The 19,742-nt window shown below is 36.3% G+C and overlaps 1 protein-coding gene across 5 annotated transcripts in view; it reads left to right on the top strand.

Moving 5' to 3' along the window:
• The window catches only part of CCDC14 (coiled-coil domain containing 14), a gene marked incomplete at its 5' end in the record, with an annotated part of 57,206 nt that overhangs the window by 24,905 nt on the left and 12,559 nt on the right, over positions 1-19,742 (top strand). For all 5 annotated transcript variants that reach the window (XR_014245418.1, XR_014245419.1, XM_082394879.1 and 2 more), the window contains 3 exons: positions 11,013-11,095; positions 13,312-13,530; positions 13,605-13,737. Coding sequence is in view for 3 of the 5 variants with exons in the window: in XM_082394879.1 (XP_082251005.1) it covers positions 11,013-11,095; positions 13,312-13,530; positions 13,605-13,737 (435 nt within the window). The remainder of the gene's footprint in view (positions 1-11,012; positions 11,096-13,311; positions 13,531-13,604; positions 13,738-19,742) is intronic.

Genomic DNA, 19,742 nt, shown 5'->3' with positions numbered 1-19,742 from the left:
TACTTCACTCTGTATGACAGTCTCTAGATTCATCCACGTCTCTACAAATGACCCAATTTCGTTCCTTTTTATGGCTGAGTAATATTCCATTGTATATATGTACCACATCTTCTTTATCCATTCGTCTGTCGATGGGCATTTAGGTTGCTTCCATGACCTGGCTATTGTAAATAGCGCTGCAGTGAACATTGGGGTGTATGTCTCTTTTTGATTTCTGGTTTTCTCTGGGTATATGCCCAGTAGTGGGATTGCTGGGTCATATGGTAATTCTATTTTTAGTTTTTTAAGGAACCTCCATACTGTTCTCCACAGTGACTGTATCAGTTTACATTCCCACCAACAGTGCAAGAGGGTTCCCGTTTCTCCACACCCTCTCCAGCATTTGTTTGTAGATTTTCTGATGATGCCCATTCTAACGGGTCTGAGGTGATATACCTCATTGTAGTTTTGATATGCATTTCTTTAATAATTAGTGATGTTGAGCAGCTTTTCATGTGCTTCTTGGCCATCTGTACATCTTCTTTGGAGAAATGTCTATTTAGGTCTTCTGGGCATTTTTGTGTTGGGTTGTTTTTTTAATATTGAGCTGCATGAGCTGTTTATATATTTTGGAGTTTAATCCTTTGTCCGTTGATTCATTTGCAAATATTTTCTCCCATTCTGAGGGTTGTCTTTTCATCTTGTTTGTACTTTCCTTTGCTTTTCAAAAGCTTTGAAGTTTCATTAGGTCCCATTTGTTTATTTTTGTTTTTATTTCCATTACTCTAGGAGGTGGATCAAAAAAGATCTTGCTGTGATTTATGTCAAAGAGTGTTCTTCCTATGTTTTCCTCTAAGAGTTTTATAGTGTCTAGTCTTACATTTAGGTCTCTAATCCATTTTGAGTTTATTTTTGTGTATGGTGTTAGGAAGTGTTCTAATTTCATTCTTTTTTTTTTATATAAATTTATTTATTTATTTGTGGCTTCCTTGGGTCTTCGTTGCTGTGCGCAGGCTTTCTTTAGTTGCCATGAGCGGGGGCTACTCTTTGTTGTGGTGCATGGACTTCTCATTGCGGTGGCTTTGCTTGTTGCAGAGCACAGGCTTTAGGCACGCGGGCTCAGTAGTTGTGGCTCGTGGGCTCTAGAGCACAGGCTCAGTACTTGTGGCGCACGGGCTTAATTGCTCCGTGGCATGTGGGATCCTCCCAGACCAGGGCTCAAACCCGTGTCCCCTGCATTGGCAGGCAGATTCTTAACCACTGCACCACCAGGGAAGCCCTAATTTCATTCTTTTACATGTAGCTGTCAAGTTTTCCCAGCACCACTTATTGAAGAGACTGTCTTTTCTCCATTGTATATCCTTGCCTCCTTTGTCATAGATTAGTTGACCATAGGTGCGTGGGTTTATCTCTGGGCTTTCTATCCTATTCCATTGATCTATATTTCTGTTTTTGTGCCAGTACCATATTTCGTTGATTATTGTAGCTTTGTAGTATAGTCTGAAGTCAGGGAGTCTGATTCCTCCAGCTCCCTTTTTTTCCCTCAAGACCGCTTTTGCAATTTGGGGTCTTTTGTGTCTCCATATAAATTTTAAGATATTTTGTTCTAGTTCTGTAAAAAATGCCACAGGTAATTTGATAGGGATTGCACTGAGTCTGTAGATTGCTTTTGGTAGTATAGTCATTTTCACAATATTGATTCTTCCAATCCAAGAACATGGTATATCTCTTCATCTGTGTCATCTTTGATTTCTTTCAGCAGTGTCTTATAGTTTTCTGAGTAGAGGTCTTTTATCTCCTTAGGTAGGTTTATTCCTAAGTATTTTATTCTTTTTGTTGCAATGGTGAATACAATTGTTTCCTTAATTTCTCTTTCTGATCTTTCATTGTTTGTGTATAAGAATGCACGAGATTTCTGTACATTAATATTGTATCCTGCAACTTTACCAAATTAATTGATCAGCTATAGTAGTTTTCTGGTGGCATCTTTAGGATTCTCTATGTATACTATCATGTCATCTGCAAACAGTGACAGTTTGACTTCTTCTTTTCCAATTTGTATTCCTTTATTTCTTTTTCTTCTCTAATGGCTGTGGCTAGGACTTCCAAATCTATGTTGAATAATAGTGACGAGAGTGGACATCCTTGTCTTGTTCCTGATCTTAGAGGAAATGGTTTCAGTATTTCACCATTGAGAATGATGTTTGCTGTGGGTTTGTCATGTATGGCCTTTATTATGTTGAGGTAGGTTCCCTCTATGCCCACTTTCTGGAGAGTTTTTATCATAAATGGGTGTTGAACTTTGTCAAAAGCTTTTTCTGCATCTATTGAGATGATCATATGGTTTTTCTTCTTCAATTTGTTAATACAGTGTATCACATTGATTGATTTACATATTTTGAAGAATCCTTGCATCCCTGGGATAAATCCCACTTGATCATGGTGTATGATCCTTTTAATGTGCTGTTGGATTCTGTTTGCTCGTGTTTTGTTGAGGATTTTTGCATCTATATTCATCAGAGATATTGGTATGTCCTTTTCTTTTTTTGTAGTATCTTTGTCTGGTTTTGGTATCAGGGTGATGGTGGCCTCATAGAATGAGTTTGGGAGTGTTCCTTCCTCTCCAGTTTTTTGGAAGAGTTTGAGAAGGATGGGTGTTAGCTCTTTTCTAAATGTTTGATAGAATTCACCTGTGAAGCCATCTGGTCCTGGACTCTTGTTTGTTGGAAGATTTTTAATCACAGTTTCAATTTCATTACTTGTGATTGGTGTATTCATATTTTCTATTTCTTCCTGGTTCAGTCTTGGAAGGTTATACCTTTGTAAGAATTTGTCCATTTCTTCCAGGATGTCCATTTTATTGGCATAGAGTTGCTTGTAGTAGTCTCTTAGGATGCTTTGTATTTCTGCGGTGTCTGTTGTAACTTCTCCTTTTTCATTTCTAATTTTATTGATTTGAGTCTTCTCCCTTGTTTTCTTGATGAATCTGGCTAATGGTTTATCAATTTTGTTTATCTTCTCAAAGAACCAGCTTTTAGTTTTATTGATCTTTGCTATTGTTTTCTTTGTTTGTATTTCATTTATTTTTGCTCTGATCTTTATGATTTCTTTCCTTCTACTAACTTTGGGTTTTGTTTGTTCTTCTTTCTCTAGTTGCTTTAGGTGTAAGGTTAGATTGTTTATTTGAGATATTTGTTGTTTCTTGAGGTAGTATTGTATTGCTATAAACTTCCCTCTTAGAACTGCTTTTGCTGCATCCCATAGGTTTTGGATTGTCGTGTTTTCATTGTCATTTGTCTCTGGTATTTTTTGATTTCCTCTTTGATTTCTTCAGTGATCTCTTGGTTATTTAGTAATGTATTGTATAGCCTCCATGTGTTTGTGTTTTTTACGTTTCTTTCCCTGTAATTGATTTCTAATCTCATAGCATTGTGGTCAGAAAAGAGACTGGATATGATTTCAATTTTCTTAAATTTATTGAGTCTTGATTTGTAACCCAAGATGTGATTTATCCTGGAGAATGTTCCGTGCACACTTGAGAAGAAAGTGTAATCTGCTGTTTTTGGATGGAATGTCCTATAAATATCAATTAAATCTATCTGGTCTATTGTGTCATTTAAAGCTTGTGTTTCCTTATTAAGTTTCTGTCTGGGTGATCTGTCCATTGTTGTAAGTGAGGTGTTAAAGTCCCCCACTATTATTGTGTCACTGTTGATTTCCTCTTTTAGAGCTGTTAGCAGTTGCCTTATGTATTGAGGTGCTCCTATGTTGGGTGCATATATATTTATAATTGTTATATCTTCTTCTTGGATTGATCCCTTGATCATTATGTAGTGTCCTTCCTTGTCTTTTGTAACTTTCTTTATTTTAAAGTCTATTTGATCTGATATGCATATTGCTACTCCAGTTTTCTTTTGATTTCCATTTGCATGGACTATCTTTTTCCATCCCGTGACTTTCAGTCTGTATGTGTCCCTAGGTCTGAAGTGGGTCTCTTGTAGACAGCATATATATGGGTCTTGTTTTTGTATCCATTCAGTGAGCCTGTGTCTTTTGGTTGGAGCATTTAATCCATTCACATTCAAGGTAATTATCGATATGTATGTTCCTGTTACCATTTTCTTAATTGTTTTGGGTTTGTTTTTGTAGGTCCTTTTCTTTTCTTGTGTTTCCCACTTAGAGAAGTTCCTTTAGCATTTGTTGTAGAGCTGGTTTTGTGGTGCTGAATTCTCTTAGCTTTTGCTTGTCTGTAAAGCTTTTGATTTCTCCATCTAATCTGAATGAGATCCTTGCTGGGTAGAGTAATCTTGGTTGTAGGTTCTTGTCTTTCATCATTTTAAATATGTCATGCCAATCCCTTCTGGCTTGTAGAGTTTCTGCTGAGAAATCAGCTGTTAACCTTATGGGAGTTCCCTTGTATATTATTTGTAGTTTTTCCCTTGTTACTTTCAGTAATTTTTCTTTGTCTTTAATTTTTGTCAGTTTGATTTCTATGTGTCTCAGTGTCTTTCTCCTTGGGTTTATCCTGCCTGGGACTCTCTGAGCTTCCTGGACTTGGGTGGCTATTTCCTTTCCGATGTTAGGGAAATTTTCGACTGTAATCTCTTCAAATACTTTCTCGGGTCCTTTCTCTCTCTCTTCTCCTTCTGGGACCCCTATAATGCGAATGTCGTTGCATTTAATGTTGTCCCAGAGGTCTCTTAGGCCGTCTTCATTTCCTTTCATTCTTTTTCTTTATTCTGTTCCGCAGCAGTGAATTCCACCATCCTGTCTTCCAGGTCCCTTATCCGTTCTTCTGCCTCAGTTATTCTGCTATTGATTCCTTCTAGTGTATTTTTCTTTTCAGTTACTGTATTGTTCATCTCTGTTTGTTTTTTCTTTAATTCTTCTAGGTGTTTGTTCTTTAATTCTTCTAGGTCTTTGTTAAACATTTCCTGCATCTTCTCGATCTTTGCCTCCATTCTTTTTCCGAGGTCCTGGATCATCTTTGCTATCATTATTCTGAATTCTTTTTCTGGAAGGTTGCCTATCTCCACTTCATTTAATTGTTTTTCTGGGGTTTTATCTTGTTTCTTCATCTGGTACATCGCCCTCTGCCTTTTCATCTTGTCTTATCTTTCTGTGAATGTGATTTTTGTTCCACAGGCTGCAGGATTGTAGTTCTTCTTGCTTCTGCTGTCTGCCCTCTGGTGGATGAGGCTATCTAAGAGGCTTGTGCAGGTTTCCTGATGGGAGGGACTGGTGGTGGGTAGAGCTGGGTGTTGCTCTGGTGGGCAGAGCTCAGTAAACCTTTAATCCGCTTGTCTGCTGATGGGTGGGGCTGGGGTCCCTCCATGTTGGTTGTTTGGCCTGAGGCGACCCGACACTGGAGCCTACCCAGGCTCTTTGGTGGGGTAATGGCGGACTCTGGGAGGGTTCACTCCAAGGAGTACTTCCCAGAACTTCTGCTGCCAGTGTCCTTGTCCTCACAGTGAGACACAGCCACCCACCACCTCTGCAGGAGACCTTCCAACACTAGCAGGTAGGTCTGGTTCAGTCTTCTCTGGGGTCACTGCTCCTTCCCCTGGGTCCTGATGCGCACACTACTTTGTGTGTGCCCTCCAAGAGTAGAGTCTCTGTTTCTCCCAGTCCTGTCAATGTCCTGCAGTCCAATCTCACTAGCCTTCAAAGTCTGATTCTCTAGGAATTCCTCCTCCCATTGCTGGACCCCGAGGTTGGGAAGCCTGACGTGGGGCTCAGAACCTTCACTCCGGTGGGTGGACTTCTGTGGTATAAGTGTTCTCCAGTTTGTGAGTCACTCACGCAACAGTTATGGGATTTGATTTTATTGTGATTGCACCCCTCCTACCGTCTCATTGTGGCTTCTCCTTTGTCTTTGGATGTGGGGTATCTTTTTTGGTGATTTCCAGTGTCTTCCTGTCGATGATAGTTCAGCAGTTAGTTGTGATGCTGGTGCTCTTGCAAGAGGGAGTGAGAGCACGTCCTTCTACTCCGCCATCTTGAACCAATCTGTCACTTTATTTTTGAGTTAGAAAATGTAATGGGAGAGCCAGTGAGTTAAGATTTAGATATGCTGGATGTATCATTTAGACTATCTGGAGACATGTATGGTATGATCCAGGATAGAAATGGACTTGGGAGTTATTCACTGACCACGTTTTTATTGAGCATTTACTACAGGTCCTGCACTGTGTAGACCCTGGAGACAATAATAATTAAAAGCAAGTGATTTGTTATCAGCGTGTAAGTGGTAAATTCCCCTAGAAGGTATAGAGTGTGAACAACGCCAAAGGGGAATTGCTGGGGAATAACAGCTTTTTAAGGAAAGAACACAGGAAGAGGAGCCTGTGAAAGAAACCCAGGAAGGAGCAAGTAGCGAAGTATCAGGAAAACTGGGAGAGAGTGATACCATGAAAGCTATGGGAAGAAAGAATTTATGGAAGGGGAGAGATGTTTGTATAACATTCAAAATAAACAAATTGACAAAAGCTACAAAGGTAGGTCAAGAATAAACATCACAAGACAGATCACCCAAAGAAAACCCAGGAAGACTTGAAACAGTATTCTGTAGTTTCAAGGAAATTAAATATAATAGAGTCTCTCTTAGGAGCAGGAAGACAGAGATTGAAAAGAGAGAGTGCTTAAAGAAGAAAAGACAGTAAGAGGAGAAAAGTGGATTAGGTGACCTTGGAAAAATAAAAAAGCTAAAAATTACAGAAATGAAAGCCCTGTTAGAAGCAAATAAATTAACACCAAACAAACATCAAGTCAGGGATATTGTATTCCATTAGAGCCTAAGCAGGGGACTTCCCTGGTGGTTCAGTGGTAAAGAATCCACCTTCCAATGCAGGGGACATGGGTTCGATCCGTTTGGGGAACTAAGATCCCACACACTGTGGGGCAACTAAGCCCCCGTGCCACAGCTACTGAGCTCGCACGTCTCAACAAGAGAGCCCGCATGCCGCAATCTACAGAGTCCACACTCCCTGGAGCCTGCGCGCCACAACTAAAGAGAAGACCTGCACACCCCAACTAGAGAGAAAACCTGCGCGCCACAACTAGAGAGAAGCCCACGCGCCACAACAAAGACCCCACATACCGCAGCGAAAGATCCCACACGTCTCATTGAAGACCCCATGTGTTGCAACTAAGACCTAATGCAGCCAGAAAAACAAAGAAAAAAAAAAAAAGAAGCTAAGCAATATGAAGGCTGAATTTTGTTGTTGTTTTGTTGGTTTTTGTGTTTTGCTTTTCCCCCCCAAATATTTCTGTTTCAGTTGCTACTAAATTCATAGTTCACTGTCTCCTGTAAACCTTATCTTATTTCTTTTTACAAACCCCTTAAATATTTTTTATTAATTTATTTTTATTGTGGTAAAATATATGACATAATATTTATTTTTTAACTACTTGTAAGTGTACGTTGCATTAAATACATTCACAGTACTGTGTACCCATTACCACTGTTTGTACCTAAAACTTTTTCATCCCCAACATAAACCCTGTGCCCACTAAAAGTAACTCCCCTTCTCCCTTCCCCCCAGCCCCTGATAACCTCAATGCTCTTTTTTGTCTCAACGAATTTGAGAGGCCTGAATTTTTGTCTTTTTTGTTTGCTGCTGTGTTTCTAGTGCTGAGAATTGTGCCTAGCACTCACTCTAATAAATACTTGTTAAATGACTGAATGCGTGGTGGATAAGCTTCAGGAATTCATACCAAAAAAACAGAAAAAGACTGATCTAAAAATTATTATTAAAAACATGATATACATGGAAGAGAAACAAAAGAGATGCAAAATTGGCATAGTGTTCCTGCAAAAGAGAAGAGAACGAATAGATTAAAGACAATATTAAAAGATAGATAAATAAAGGGAAACTTACTAATCTAAAGATCTGTGTCAGCAGATCAATAGGGTATACAAGTTCTCAGAAAAACTATGCAAAACGATCAATACCAAGACATGCTGGTGAAGTTACTACACCTTGAGGACAAAAAAATTTAGCTTTTACAGACACTAAAAAGAAAAAGCAAATCATAAGGAGAAAAATATCAAATTGGCCTCAGCCTTTTCACAGCAATATTAATTGTCAGAAGATTATAGAACATCATTTACAAAGTTCTAAGGGAAAAGAAAATATGTGGTCCAGTGATCCTTTTAGTGTAAAGGTAATAGTCGTATTCTAAAGTGTGGGAAAACTTAGGAAATACCAGCACCCTTGGCCTCCTTTAGAAACAAAGATTCTTGAATGGCAAAGTCTAGCCAACCAAGAGGTGAGTTCAGGTAAAGGAGTAGATTAGAGATGAACATTGAATCTATACATAGAACTAAAACAACTGGAATTATGGGCTCAGAATAGACTGTTAGTAATCTTGACAGTAAAAATTCCAAAATCAATGTTCTTCATATCCTATTTCCTTTATTTTAGGCTGTTTAGGAATAATTTTTAAAAATTTATTTTACTGAGGTATAGTTGATTTACAATGTTGTGTCAGTTTCTGCTGCACAGCAAAGTGACTCAGTTATGTATATACATTCTTTTTCACATTCTTTTCCATTATGGAAAGTAAACTTAAATATAATACATAATACTTTTAAATAGCATGTGTAACATTATCCATTTTTAAAAGACTCTTTTATTTATTATCATGTATCATTTTTATAGAACAATCATTTTTTAAAAGCCCGGCCCCAAAAACTGGGAATGAGAGGGAAGAGAGTAGCTAGTGGTACAGTTAGGTTGGAGGGAATGTTTTCCTAAATGTGGGAGCAGCTTTATTATGCTTCTCAGCTCAGGCCCATGAACTTGTAAAAGAGAAGAGGAGAGAAGAATCTGACCAGGGACATACAGACTTGTCAAGCAAAGCTTCTGTCACACACTTGGTGTGTACAAGGACCTGCTGTTTTTCTGGAAAATATCAGAAGAAGCATTCCAGTTGGAGTTATGGGTTACCAGTCTATGCTGCCTTTTCTAGATCTGCCCTCTTTGTTGTAAAGGAGAAACCTTTTCAGAAAAGCTGAATTTTATTAAAACAAAAATGAGATCATGTTATACTATTGTTCTGTAGCTTGTTTTTTTCACTGTATAATGTCTCTTGGAAATCTTTCCATGACAGTCTCTATTTATTTATTTTTAATATATTTATTTATTTTTATTTTTGGCTGCATTGGGTCTTTGTTGCTGCGTGCGGGCTTTCTCTAGTTGCGGCAAGCAGAGGCTACTCTTCGTTGCGGTGCGCAGGCTTCTCATTGCGGTGGCTTCTCTTGTTGCGGAGTACAGTCTCTAGGCATGCGGGCTTCCGTAGTTGTGGCTTGCGGGCTCAGTAGTTGTGGCTTGCGGGCTCTAGAGCGCAGGCTCAGTAGTTGTGGCGCACGGGCTTAGTTGCTCCACGCCATGTGGGACCTTCCCAGACCAGGGCTCGAACCCGTGTCCCCTGCATTGGCAGGTGGATTCTTAACCACTGTGCCACCAGGGAAGCCAGTCTCTTTTTTAAAATACCTGTATATTAGTATTTCATAGTGTGGATATATCATAATTTATGTAGCATTTTGTTTCCAACTTCTATTAAATATTGCTGTTGAGAACATCCTTATATATATCTACAAGATTATAGATAATTTTGCACATATACAACTATTTCTGAGGCTAGATAACTTAGAGCTGGAATTATTTTGTCACAGATTGTGAACATTTTACATTTGTTGGATAATGCCAAATTGACATCCAAAATGGTTATACCAGTAGACTCCCACCAATTGAGATAATCCCTTTCCCTATACCGTCACCAACGAAAAGTGTTATTTCCTTTCATTTTTGTCAATCCTGTGGCCATAAAGTATCTCCTGTTGTAAATTTGCATTTCTTCAGATTAGTGAGGCTGAGCATTTTTCATATGCTTATTGGCCATTTCTATTTCTTATGTGAATTGCCCATTCTTATCGTTTGTCACATTTTATTGCCCTTCTTACTGATTTGTAGGAGTTCTTAAATGTTACAGACCCTTTGTCTGTTATATGTGTAGCAGGTATTTTCTTCCAGACTGCTAATTCTAGAACAAGTTTCAAATTTTGATGTAGTTAAATCCTTCATTTTTTTTCCTTGGTGGTTGCTGGATTTTGAGTCTTGCTTAGGAATGCCCTTCCCACTTTTTAAGATTATGTAGATTTCCACCTAAACCTTGTATAGTTAAGTTTTGTTCGTTTTTATATTTTATGTTTAGCTCTTTAATCCATTCTGAATTAATACATACAAATGATGTGAGGTAGAATCTATAATTTTAGATTTCGTAACAATAATACTTTAGTGTTGATTATTTCCAAGTAAGTAATTCTGGAAAGATACCAGAGATACCTTTTTTTTAAGTATTAACTTCTTAGAAGTAAACACTTCCTTTTGTACGTTCCTATTTGTGAAGCAGCTACATATTGTGAAGTTCATTGTGGGAAAGAGTTGCTGCTTATTAGCATTCTCTTTACTTAAAGCCATTAACTTTTACATCTAATAAAGAAATTAGTAGAAGCATAAATTTGTCTTTTCCAATTTTTACAGTGCATGACAAGCCGAGCAGATAGATGTCTGATAGCAGTCGGTCCCTGTAGGTATTCTGGTTCATAGTTATGACAGATCTTTTAAAAAGTAGATAATTACTACAGTATTGAAAATACTTCCTGAGAAGGAAGACAGAAGAAGAAAATAGCAAGAGGAGATAGAAATGAAAGAAATAGAAACAAACAATGAAATCACTGAAAAGAGAACAAAAAAGGGAAGGGGAAAAATAAATTAACCTTTTTCTAGTGAAGGGTGGTTTTATGCTATCCCAGACAATCTTTTAAAAATTATCTCAGGCCTTCTAATAATAGCAGTAGTGTGGTTTTGTTGCTTTGTTTATTTGGTTTTTGTCTTATGTTTGGAGGATAAGATGGAGTTCTGCTGTTCTAGCCACTATTTGTGTTGTCTATTTTAATAGACTATCAAATGTATACTGTTAAATGAGCTTGGGATTCTTGCATTCATGTTTTTCATTATTTCATTTAGGCAATTGAGAATTTTGAACCAGCAACTTAGAGAACGAGAAAAAACTCAAAAGTCATCTGGTTCTCTGGAATGCAACCTTGAATGTAGGTAAAAGAACTTAAGAACTGATGGTAAATTCTTTGTGGCTCTGGAAATGTTGATAAAGAATTGAACTTTCTTAATTACTTTGTGTTAAGTGGACTTTTTGTTAACAATTAACATTAAGAAAGTAAGAATAATACTCATTAAAATTTAAAATAGTGCAGAAACACAAAAATAAGAGATTCGTGCTGTGACTTCCCAATAATACCCCTATTTTTTAAAAATTAACTAATTAATTTATTTATATTTGGCTGCATTCGGTCTTCGTTGCTGCACACAGGCTTTCTCTAGTTGCAGCAAGCAGAGGCTACTCTTCATTGTGGTGCGCGGGCTTCTCATTGCGGTGGCTTCTCTTGTTGCAGAGCACGGGCTCTAGGAGTGCAAGCTTCAGTAGTTGTGGCATGAGGGCTCAGTAGTTGTGGCTCGCGGGCTCTAGAGCACAGGCTCAGTAGTTGTAGCACACGGGCTTAGTTGCTCCACGCCATGTGGGACCTTCCCAGACCAGGGCTCGAACCCGTGTCCCCTGCATTGGCAGGCAGATTCTTAACCACTGTGCCACCAGGGAAGTCCCAATACCTCTATTTTTTTAAAAAAAGACTGTATTTCCTTTCACATATCTCCTGTTCATATATAATTGATTTATTTCATAAATACTGCGTATCTACTAACAGATGGGCACTAATAGAACTATATATGTACTTCTTTTGTGAAAATGAGATTACACTGTATATACTCCTGCAGCTTGTATTTATTCACGTAATATGTAGTAGACATTTTTCTCTGTCAAAATACATAAATATGTTTCTTTCTGTTTAAGAACTGTGTAGATATTCTCTTTATGCAGTTCTGTCATAATGTATTTAAAGTCCCCTGCCGATAGATATCTAGATACTTTCCTCATTTTCCCAGTAGAAATAATCCTGCAACGAAAATCCTTGTACCTATGTCTCTGTGCACATGTGTGACTGTTTTTGTAGATTATAGCTGTAGAATTTATGAGTCAAAGGGTATATACTGTTGCAGTTTTGACAGATATTGCCAAGTTGTCCTTATGGATCATAGAGCTTAAAGTAAAAGAAAAGAAAAGAAAAAAAAACTAATAGTACTAGAGGAAAAGATAAGAACTTTTTTTGTATTCTTAGGAACTTTTCCTAAGCCCAACAAAAACTCACATGCTACAAAGGAAAGATTGATAAAGCATGTCCCAGAAATCTTTTTCATTTTATGCACAACAAAATTATAAATACATTCAAAAAGCATCAACAAATGGGGAAATGTTTTTTGTGTGATATGACCAAGGCTTGATTTTCCTAATATATAAAAATATCTCTTACAAAGAAATTTTAAAAATATGAGCACCCAACAGAACACGCACTTCATAAACGCGTTCACCTTCACCAGAGTAATTTTGGAAAAGATCACCCTGGTTCCATTATGAATAAACCATGGGGATGGGTGGGAGAGAGGAGGCCAAGAAGGAAAGTGAGGAGATCAGTGGTTGCCATTCTAAGCAGCCTATCTCTTTTTATTCTCTACCATTTCCCTTCTTGTTGCCTTGAGAGCGTGTATTACTAGTCATAATTACTTGTTTGCTATCAGCTCCATGAGAGCAGGAACCATGTCTCTGTTGTTCACCACTGTATGCCCAGATTCTACTTCACTCAAGGCTGCAACTGTTAAATGAAAGGTGCCATTTTATAGCCATTAGAAAGAATGTGATAGATCTCTGTGCTGATACATAACAATCTTATGGAGGGGGGAAAGGGAAGGTTAGAAACTATGGGTATAGTATGATTCATTTATGCTTAAATATATGTTATATGCAAAAGTATTTTCCAGAAGGATATCAAAGTTAATATTGCTTGCTTCTTGGGGGAGAGTGGAGGTGGGGTGGGAAGGGAGACTTTTCATTGAGAATCATTTGGTATCATTGGTATTTCATGATGTTTGAATTTTTTTTACTTTGTATATATATTATTTTTTTGTTAAAAATGGTTAAAAAAGATTAATGCCTGAAATATCAATTGGAGAAGAAAGATGTGACTTCTGCCAACCAGTTTTTAAAAATACATTTAGTATTTACATAGAACTGCTCAAGCATATAATGGTTAAGCAAAATCAATAAATTCCAAGCCTTTTCTTTTTAAAAAACAGAGCTCTTCCAGGTTTGTAGTTTTTAAATTAGGGTAATAATTATTTGATCTATTTTGTCTTACAGTGTTTTCTCTTCAATCATTGAACAAGTCACTGCAAAATCAATTACAGGAGTCACTAAAGAGCCAAGAATTACTACAGAGTAAAAATGAAGAGCTTTTAAAAGTGATACAAAGTCAGAAAGATGAAAACAAAAAATTTGCTGGTATATTTAAAGAGAAAGATCAAACTTTACTTGAAAATAAACAGCAATTTGACATTGAGACAACAAGAATGAAAATTGGTATGTGTTTGAACTACAGTTATGGTCACTTTTTAAAAAGTAATAGGGAAACTAAAACTTTTTTGTTGTTTTAGAATTGGAGGAAGCTTTAGTCAATGTGAAAAGCTCCCGGTTTAAGTTAGAAGCTGCAGAAAAGGAAAATCAAATTTTGGGAATAACATTACGTCAGCGTGATGCTGAGGTGACTCGACTAAGAGAATTAACCAGGTAATATTGACATCATTTGAATAACTTATGCCTTTTGTTAGATGTATTTATAAACTTCAAAATAATTTCGGACCTGCTTTCTTACCCCTACCCTTTTCTCAATGTTTTTGCGAATTTCTAATGATGTTTTCTTCTGTTCTAATTAAGATAAATTCCAAACATGGTTAACTGCTTTTTTTTTTTCCTTTCTTCTTTTATTTTTAAATTTATTTATTTATTTATTTATTTATTATTTTTAGCTGTGTTGGGTCTTCGTTTCTGTGGGAGGACTTTCTCTAGTTGCGGCGAGCGGGGGCCACTCTTCATTGCGGTGCGTGGGCCTCTCACCATCGCGGCCTCTCTTGTTGCGGAGCACAGGCTCCAGACGCGCAGGCTCAGTAGCTGTGGCTCACGGGCCTAGTTGCTCCGCAGCATGTGGGATCTTCCCAGACCAGGGCTCGAACCCGTGTCCCCTGCATTGGCAGGCAGATTCTCAACCACTGCGCCACCAGGGAAGCCCTAACTGCTTTTTTAAACCATGTGAAAAGGCCTCTGATGAGGAGCTAAAGACTTATTTAGCAAAATGGTTAAGAGCTCTCTGAAGCCAGAGAAACCTGAGTGGAATCCTAGCTCTACCATGTATTAGCTGTATGACTCTGAGCAAGATAGTTAACCTTTCTAAACCTTACCTGTAAAGTGGGGACATGATTAGGGTTGATAGGAGGACTAAGAGATCATTCATGAAAAGCACTTAGCACAGTAAGCCCTCATTCATAAGATCTTGGGTAAGTCATTTAGCCTCTTTGAGCCTCATTCATTTCATCAGTAAAATGAGGGAGTTGGCAGCAACTTCTAAGATCCCTTTATTCCTTAACATGTCTTACAGAAATAAAACCACCTCACTCAATTTTTGAATGATATGCACTTATAAAGTTCAGTTTTCTCTTGGGATGGTTGACAAGAATTAGATTTTCTACTAATTTTTTAAATCCTAGAGAAGTCAGTTATTTTAGGCCTGAATATCATCAGATCTGACCATGCCTTTGAATGAAGCTGGAAATTCATAGTTCTAAACATAAAACAATCTTCTTCGTACTTCAAATGAGAAGACCCATTTTGAATTACAAACTTTTTTTCCCAACTTTGAACTATAAACTTTTAGGGAAATAGATGAAATATATATATAAATCATAATATATATAATATTAATTTTGTTTTGTAAACATATTTGAAGTGACTTTATAAAAGCTATTGTTAATATAGAAATATCACTTTTTTTCCTCATTCATCTTTCACAGAATAATTTCACTCAAACTTGTATTGAACAGTGAAAAAAACAAAATACACTTCTTGTATCCATGTAGTATTATAATTAATTAGGTTCTAGTCAGAGTTTCTAAAAATTGGTTTGTACCACTCTTGTTCAAAGTGAAGTAATTAGGAGAATGTCCCTTCTTATGAAAGTCTTTATAAGGTCTCCAAAGAAAAGCGTCTTCTTTTTCCTCAGGAGTAATTTGGGGTAAAAATTCTGTTATTTTTAAATATTTATGGTAAAAGAAGCCAATCACAATAAGCCACATATTATATGATTTTATTTCTAAGAAATGTCCAGAATAGGCAAACCCATGGAAACAAAAGGTAGATTAGTAGTTGCCAAGGGCTGGAAGAAGAGGGGAAGAATGAGCATTGACTGCTAATGGGCACAGTTTCTTGTGAGGGTTCTGAAACTAGGTAGAGGTTAGGATTGTACAACTCTATGAATAGACAAAAAACCCACTAAGTTGTACACTTTAAAAGGGCATATTTTATAGTTTATAAATTATATATCAATACACTTTTTAAGTTAAAAATAACTTTTTTAATACATATATTTTTTTAACATATGTATTAAAGTATATATGGTATATAGTCAATTTGGAAAAGAAAAACAGGACAGCAAGGTAACATGGTCAGGTTCCGTGAGTGGTTGCTTAGGTGTCACTGGCAGCATCTCCTCATTCTAAGGGGCATGGTTGTCGGCCCCAAGCAGAAGATCTAGCTCCCTGGGAGTTTTCTTCCCTCAATTTCTTTTTCATACTACTAAACCCAGCTCCTTTACGGGCATGACATTAGAAGCTGATGTTATCTTTTATTTATAAAGCACTTGGATTTTTTTCAAAGTCCTCTCTCTATTATTTCATTTGTCCTCATCTATGGAGGGAAGATTTAAATATCTGCATTTTCATGGTTGGGGAAACTGGGGCCATGTAAGTTAAATATTAATAGAGAGTTAATAACGGAGCTGGGACTAGAACTCACACCTCTTAATTCCTAGCCAGGTTTTCTTTCACCCTCATACATGGCATGGTCTTAACTAAAACAGTTTATTCCTGGTGACGACTCCGTGCCTAATCTAGTCTACGTAAACCTTAGCATTTTTTCCCCGGGGAGATGGATGGATAAATGGATGGGTTCATTTGTTTATTCATTTATTCAACAAACATTTATTGTATACTGTGGTCCAAATATATGAGTGTAAAACACACACAAAAATATTTAATCATTTTAGTTGCTAAATATCCACATCGTTAAGCAAAAAGCTATTCTAGTTCTTTGATGATGTATGAAGGGAAATAACATCTTTTTTTAAGGATAAACTGGACTAAATACTATTTAACATGTGTGGTACATTTGTGAAGAAAATTGATAGCAAAAATGTAAGAACAGTTTTCAGAGTAAGTAATAGTACAGTTATTCTAGAAATTAGCATAAATGGAAGTCCAAAGAAATGAAGGCACATACCTGACTCTCACACCTAGTTGGGACATGAGCTGGACTTCAGCCAAGACTTCAGATTCCCTCTTTAGCCTTACTTCCTGTTTTGAAAAGGACAGCTTCTCTCTGAGAGAAGATGACCCATTATTAAGAGATTCTTCTGCCTTTTTAAGAAGATACCTTAGTACCTGCTCATACTTCCCAAATAACACACAGTGTGCCTTTTCCAGTGTTTATTAGGAACGAAAATGGATTCGTTTGCCAATTGGAGCCTTTTCTTAACATTTACCCTAACATAGAAACTGAGAAAGGTCATTAATTCTTATATATTATCTGCTTTTAGAAAAGACTGTGTCTAAAATGTTAGATATAGACATTTTGTTCTCCTTTTCTTAAGACTCTCAAGAACTTTGCTGTCAGTTTTTTCCCATTGTTGTTAAGGACCTTTTCTTTTTATGCTGAGCATGAATCCTGCCTCATGACTACTAGTTCACCTATTAATCAGACTAACTAGACTCTAAATGATTATAGAAACATAGTAGGCAGGCTTAGCACAGTGTCTTATAGTTCTACCACTGCATTTTCTGAAGATTCAGTACTAGCTTCAAAATGCTAAGTATATATACTCACTGATGGCAATTTTTGTTTTGCCCTTTAAGTTAAAGAGCAAAACAACAAAAAAAATGCTATTGGAGCTCAATTGTCAAAATTCACCCACACTGGCAATTTATGATATGTTTGGTGGTACCCTGTGTAATCCAATTAATTAGGAACATCTCCAGTACTATAGCTGGGCTAACTGTGACCATTTAAATTTTACTTTTGACATTAGAGAGTAAAGCAATGACATCTGACAATACAGATAAATCTTCATGTTCATCTATCCCATATCTTTTCCCTATAGCTATACACCTCAGATAGGTATATATTTTTGTGTGTGTGTTAAATAGTCTCAGAGATTTCACAGAATTTTTTAATGCCTTTCTCAGACTACTGGGGAGGGATAATGGAACTAGAAGTTTCACATACAAGTTCTGAACAGATTTCCTAAACCATTTCTTTCTTCAACCTTCAATAGTTTTGAAATACATCTTTATCACTTTTTAAAGATTTTACTAGAATACATGTTATAAAACCAATAAAATGTGAGGAAAATTAATATATTTTTCAGTAAATAAGAAGTAAATATTCTTCTAATAGCTTCTGAGAGCATTCTTACAAGTGCTGATAGTTATTTAAATTAGTATATTTTTATGAATAGCCAAGAAAGATCTTTACATTTCTTATTATGAAAGTGTGCCAGTTTTCCAAGCATTAAAAATCAGTGTGTTTAGCTGAGTCTCATATAATAGAAACACACATATAACTACTTTATAGCTATCTAGGTGCTTGTATTGCTTCCTTTTAAATTTTGGCATATTTTTACTTTACTTACAGAGATTTAATTTCAAAGACAATGGTGAGTCACATTTTGTTTACACATGAGAAGCTTAGTGATTGCTATTAATTTCCAGAGATTAAACTCTTATTATATTGTCCCTTCCTTCCTTTCTGTATTGCAGATTTTGTGCACAGCAGAGATAACATTTTTAAGTCTGGAAAGGAACTTCAACATAAGGATTTCCTTACTAAAAATAAATAAAAATAAAAATGGCAGTGTGCAGTCTTGTTGAATTAACTAGTGGATCATTATTCATTACAGCATTTCTTTAAATATACATTTCTATAGCATATTTTTTAATCTTTTAATAGTAGCTCATTAGCTTCTTGAAAGAGGTATGAGGAAAAAGTGGCTGGAGCCATTGCCATTTGAATGGTAATCAGAACTCAAAACATAGCATATTTAAGATGACAGTGAAAGCCAGGTTGGAAAAAAACTATTTTATTCCTTTTATAGGAAAAGTATCATTCATTCTATATCCAAAGATATAATCACTGCTAACGGTTTCATATAAAGATTCCTTTTAGTATTTTATTTGGATGTGTGTAACTGTTTTTACAAAAATAATATTGTTATTGTGTTGCTTATGGTCTGATCTTTTAAATTTAACCTGGTATAATGGACATTTTCTTATCAATAAATATTCTTTACAACATGGCTATAGATGGCTCTGATGCAGTAAGACCATAGTTTACCTAAATCAGTACACAGTATTTGAGGATATTAACCCCATTTATTTTCTATTATAAATTACATCTTTGTAAATATATCTCTGGGTACAGCCTCTTGGTGAATATCAGTAGGATAAACTTCTAGAAGTGCAACTTGGTGGGTCAGAAGGTGTGGGATATACAAATCTTTAAGGCTTCTGATATATTGCTGGTCTGCTCGGAGAGTGTACACTCCCACTTAGTAATACCTGCTTCTCCAAGCTTCTCTAACAATGGATATTCTTATTTTCCTATGTTAGCTTGATAGGCCAAAAAAAAAAAAAAAAAATCACATTTAAAAAATTTGAATTTCTCTGATAAAAGTTGAACTTTTAAAACATGCTGATTGGCTAATTGTAGTCTTTTAAAATTACCTGTTGATGTTCTTTGTATCTTTTTTTAAAACTGGTGTGTTTCTTTTTCTTATCTGTATTTAAGAGTGTATTATGATTCAATTCAAATAGACTAAAGCCTTGGTATAAAATGGTTTTAATAGGACTACTAATAAAAGCTGCCACGAAATAAAAACCCACTTAGCCTGAAACTGTGCTAGGCACTTTACCCTTATGTTTTACTATTTTATGTTATTTAATGTTCACTCTAATTCTGAAGTAGTTACCTTCATTTTGCAATTGAAGAACTTGAGATTCAGCAAGGTTGAGTGACTTGCCCAAGATCACAGCTAGCAATAGTGTGAAGATACGATTCCATTTCTGTCTGACTTCAAACCCTGTGTGGTTTTCCTTATATCACACTTTTCCTGGAGCCTAGCTGTTGCTACCTAATTATACTAGATAATTATCTCTAACTATCATTTTTTTTTTACCCAGCATTATTCCAGCGTCCTTTGCATATATATTTTTAATGGAAAGTAATTTAATTACTAACAGAGTCCACTAACAAATGAGTAGTATATTTACCATTTTACAATGTTGCTCAAAAAGAAAGCATCTCTGTACCTTAAGAGAGAAATTTTTCTGAGCCTCTATTTTTAGATATAATAATAATCGATTTGAGGCAGACCAAGATCTTTTATCATTTCTTATTTTAATTTACTCTTTCCAGAGCATATTCTGTGATTTTGTGCTTTTAGTTGCTTTTTCCTGTATTGAGGACCAGGT

The sequence above is a fragment of the Balaenoptera borealis genome (genome assembly GCF_965194805.1).
Source record: "Balaenoptera borealis genome assembly, chromosome: 5".
In the NCBI taxonomy this organism is placed as follows: Eukaryota; Metazoa; Chordata; class Mammalia; order Artiodactyla; family Balaenopteridae; genus Balaenoptera; species Balaenoptera borealis.
Note: the sequence above shows the minus strand (reverse complement) of the source record. Positions and strands in the feature narration are given on the sequence as shown.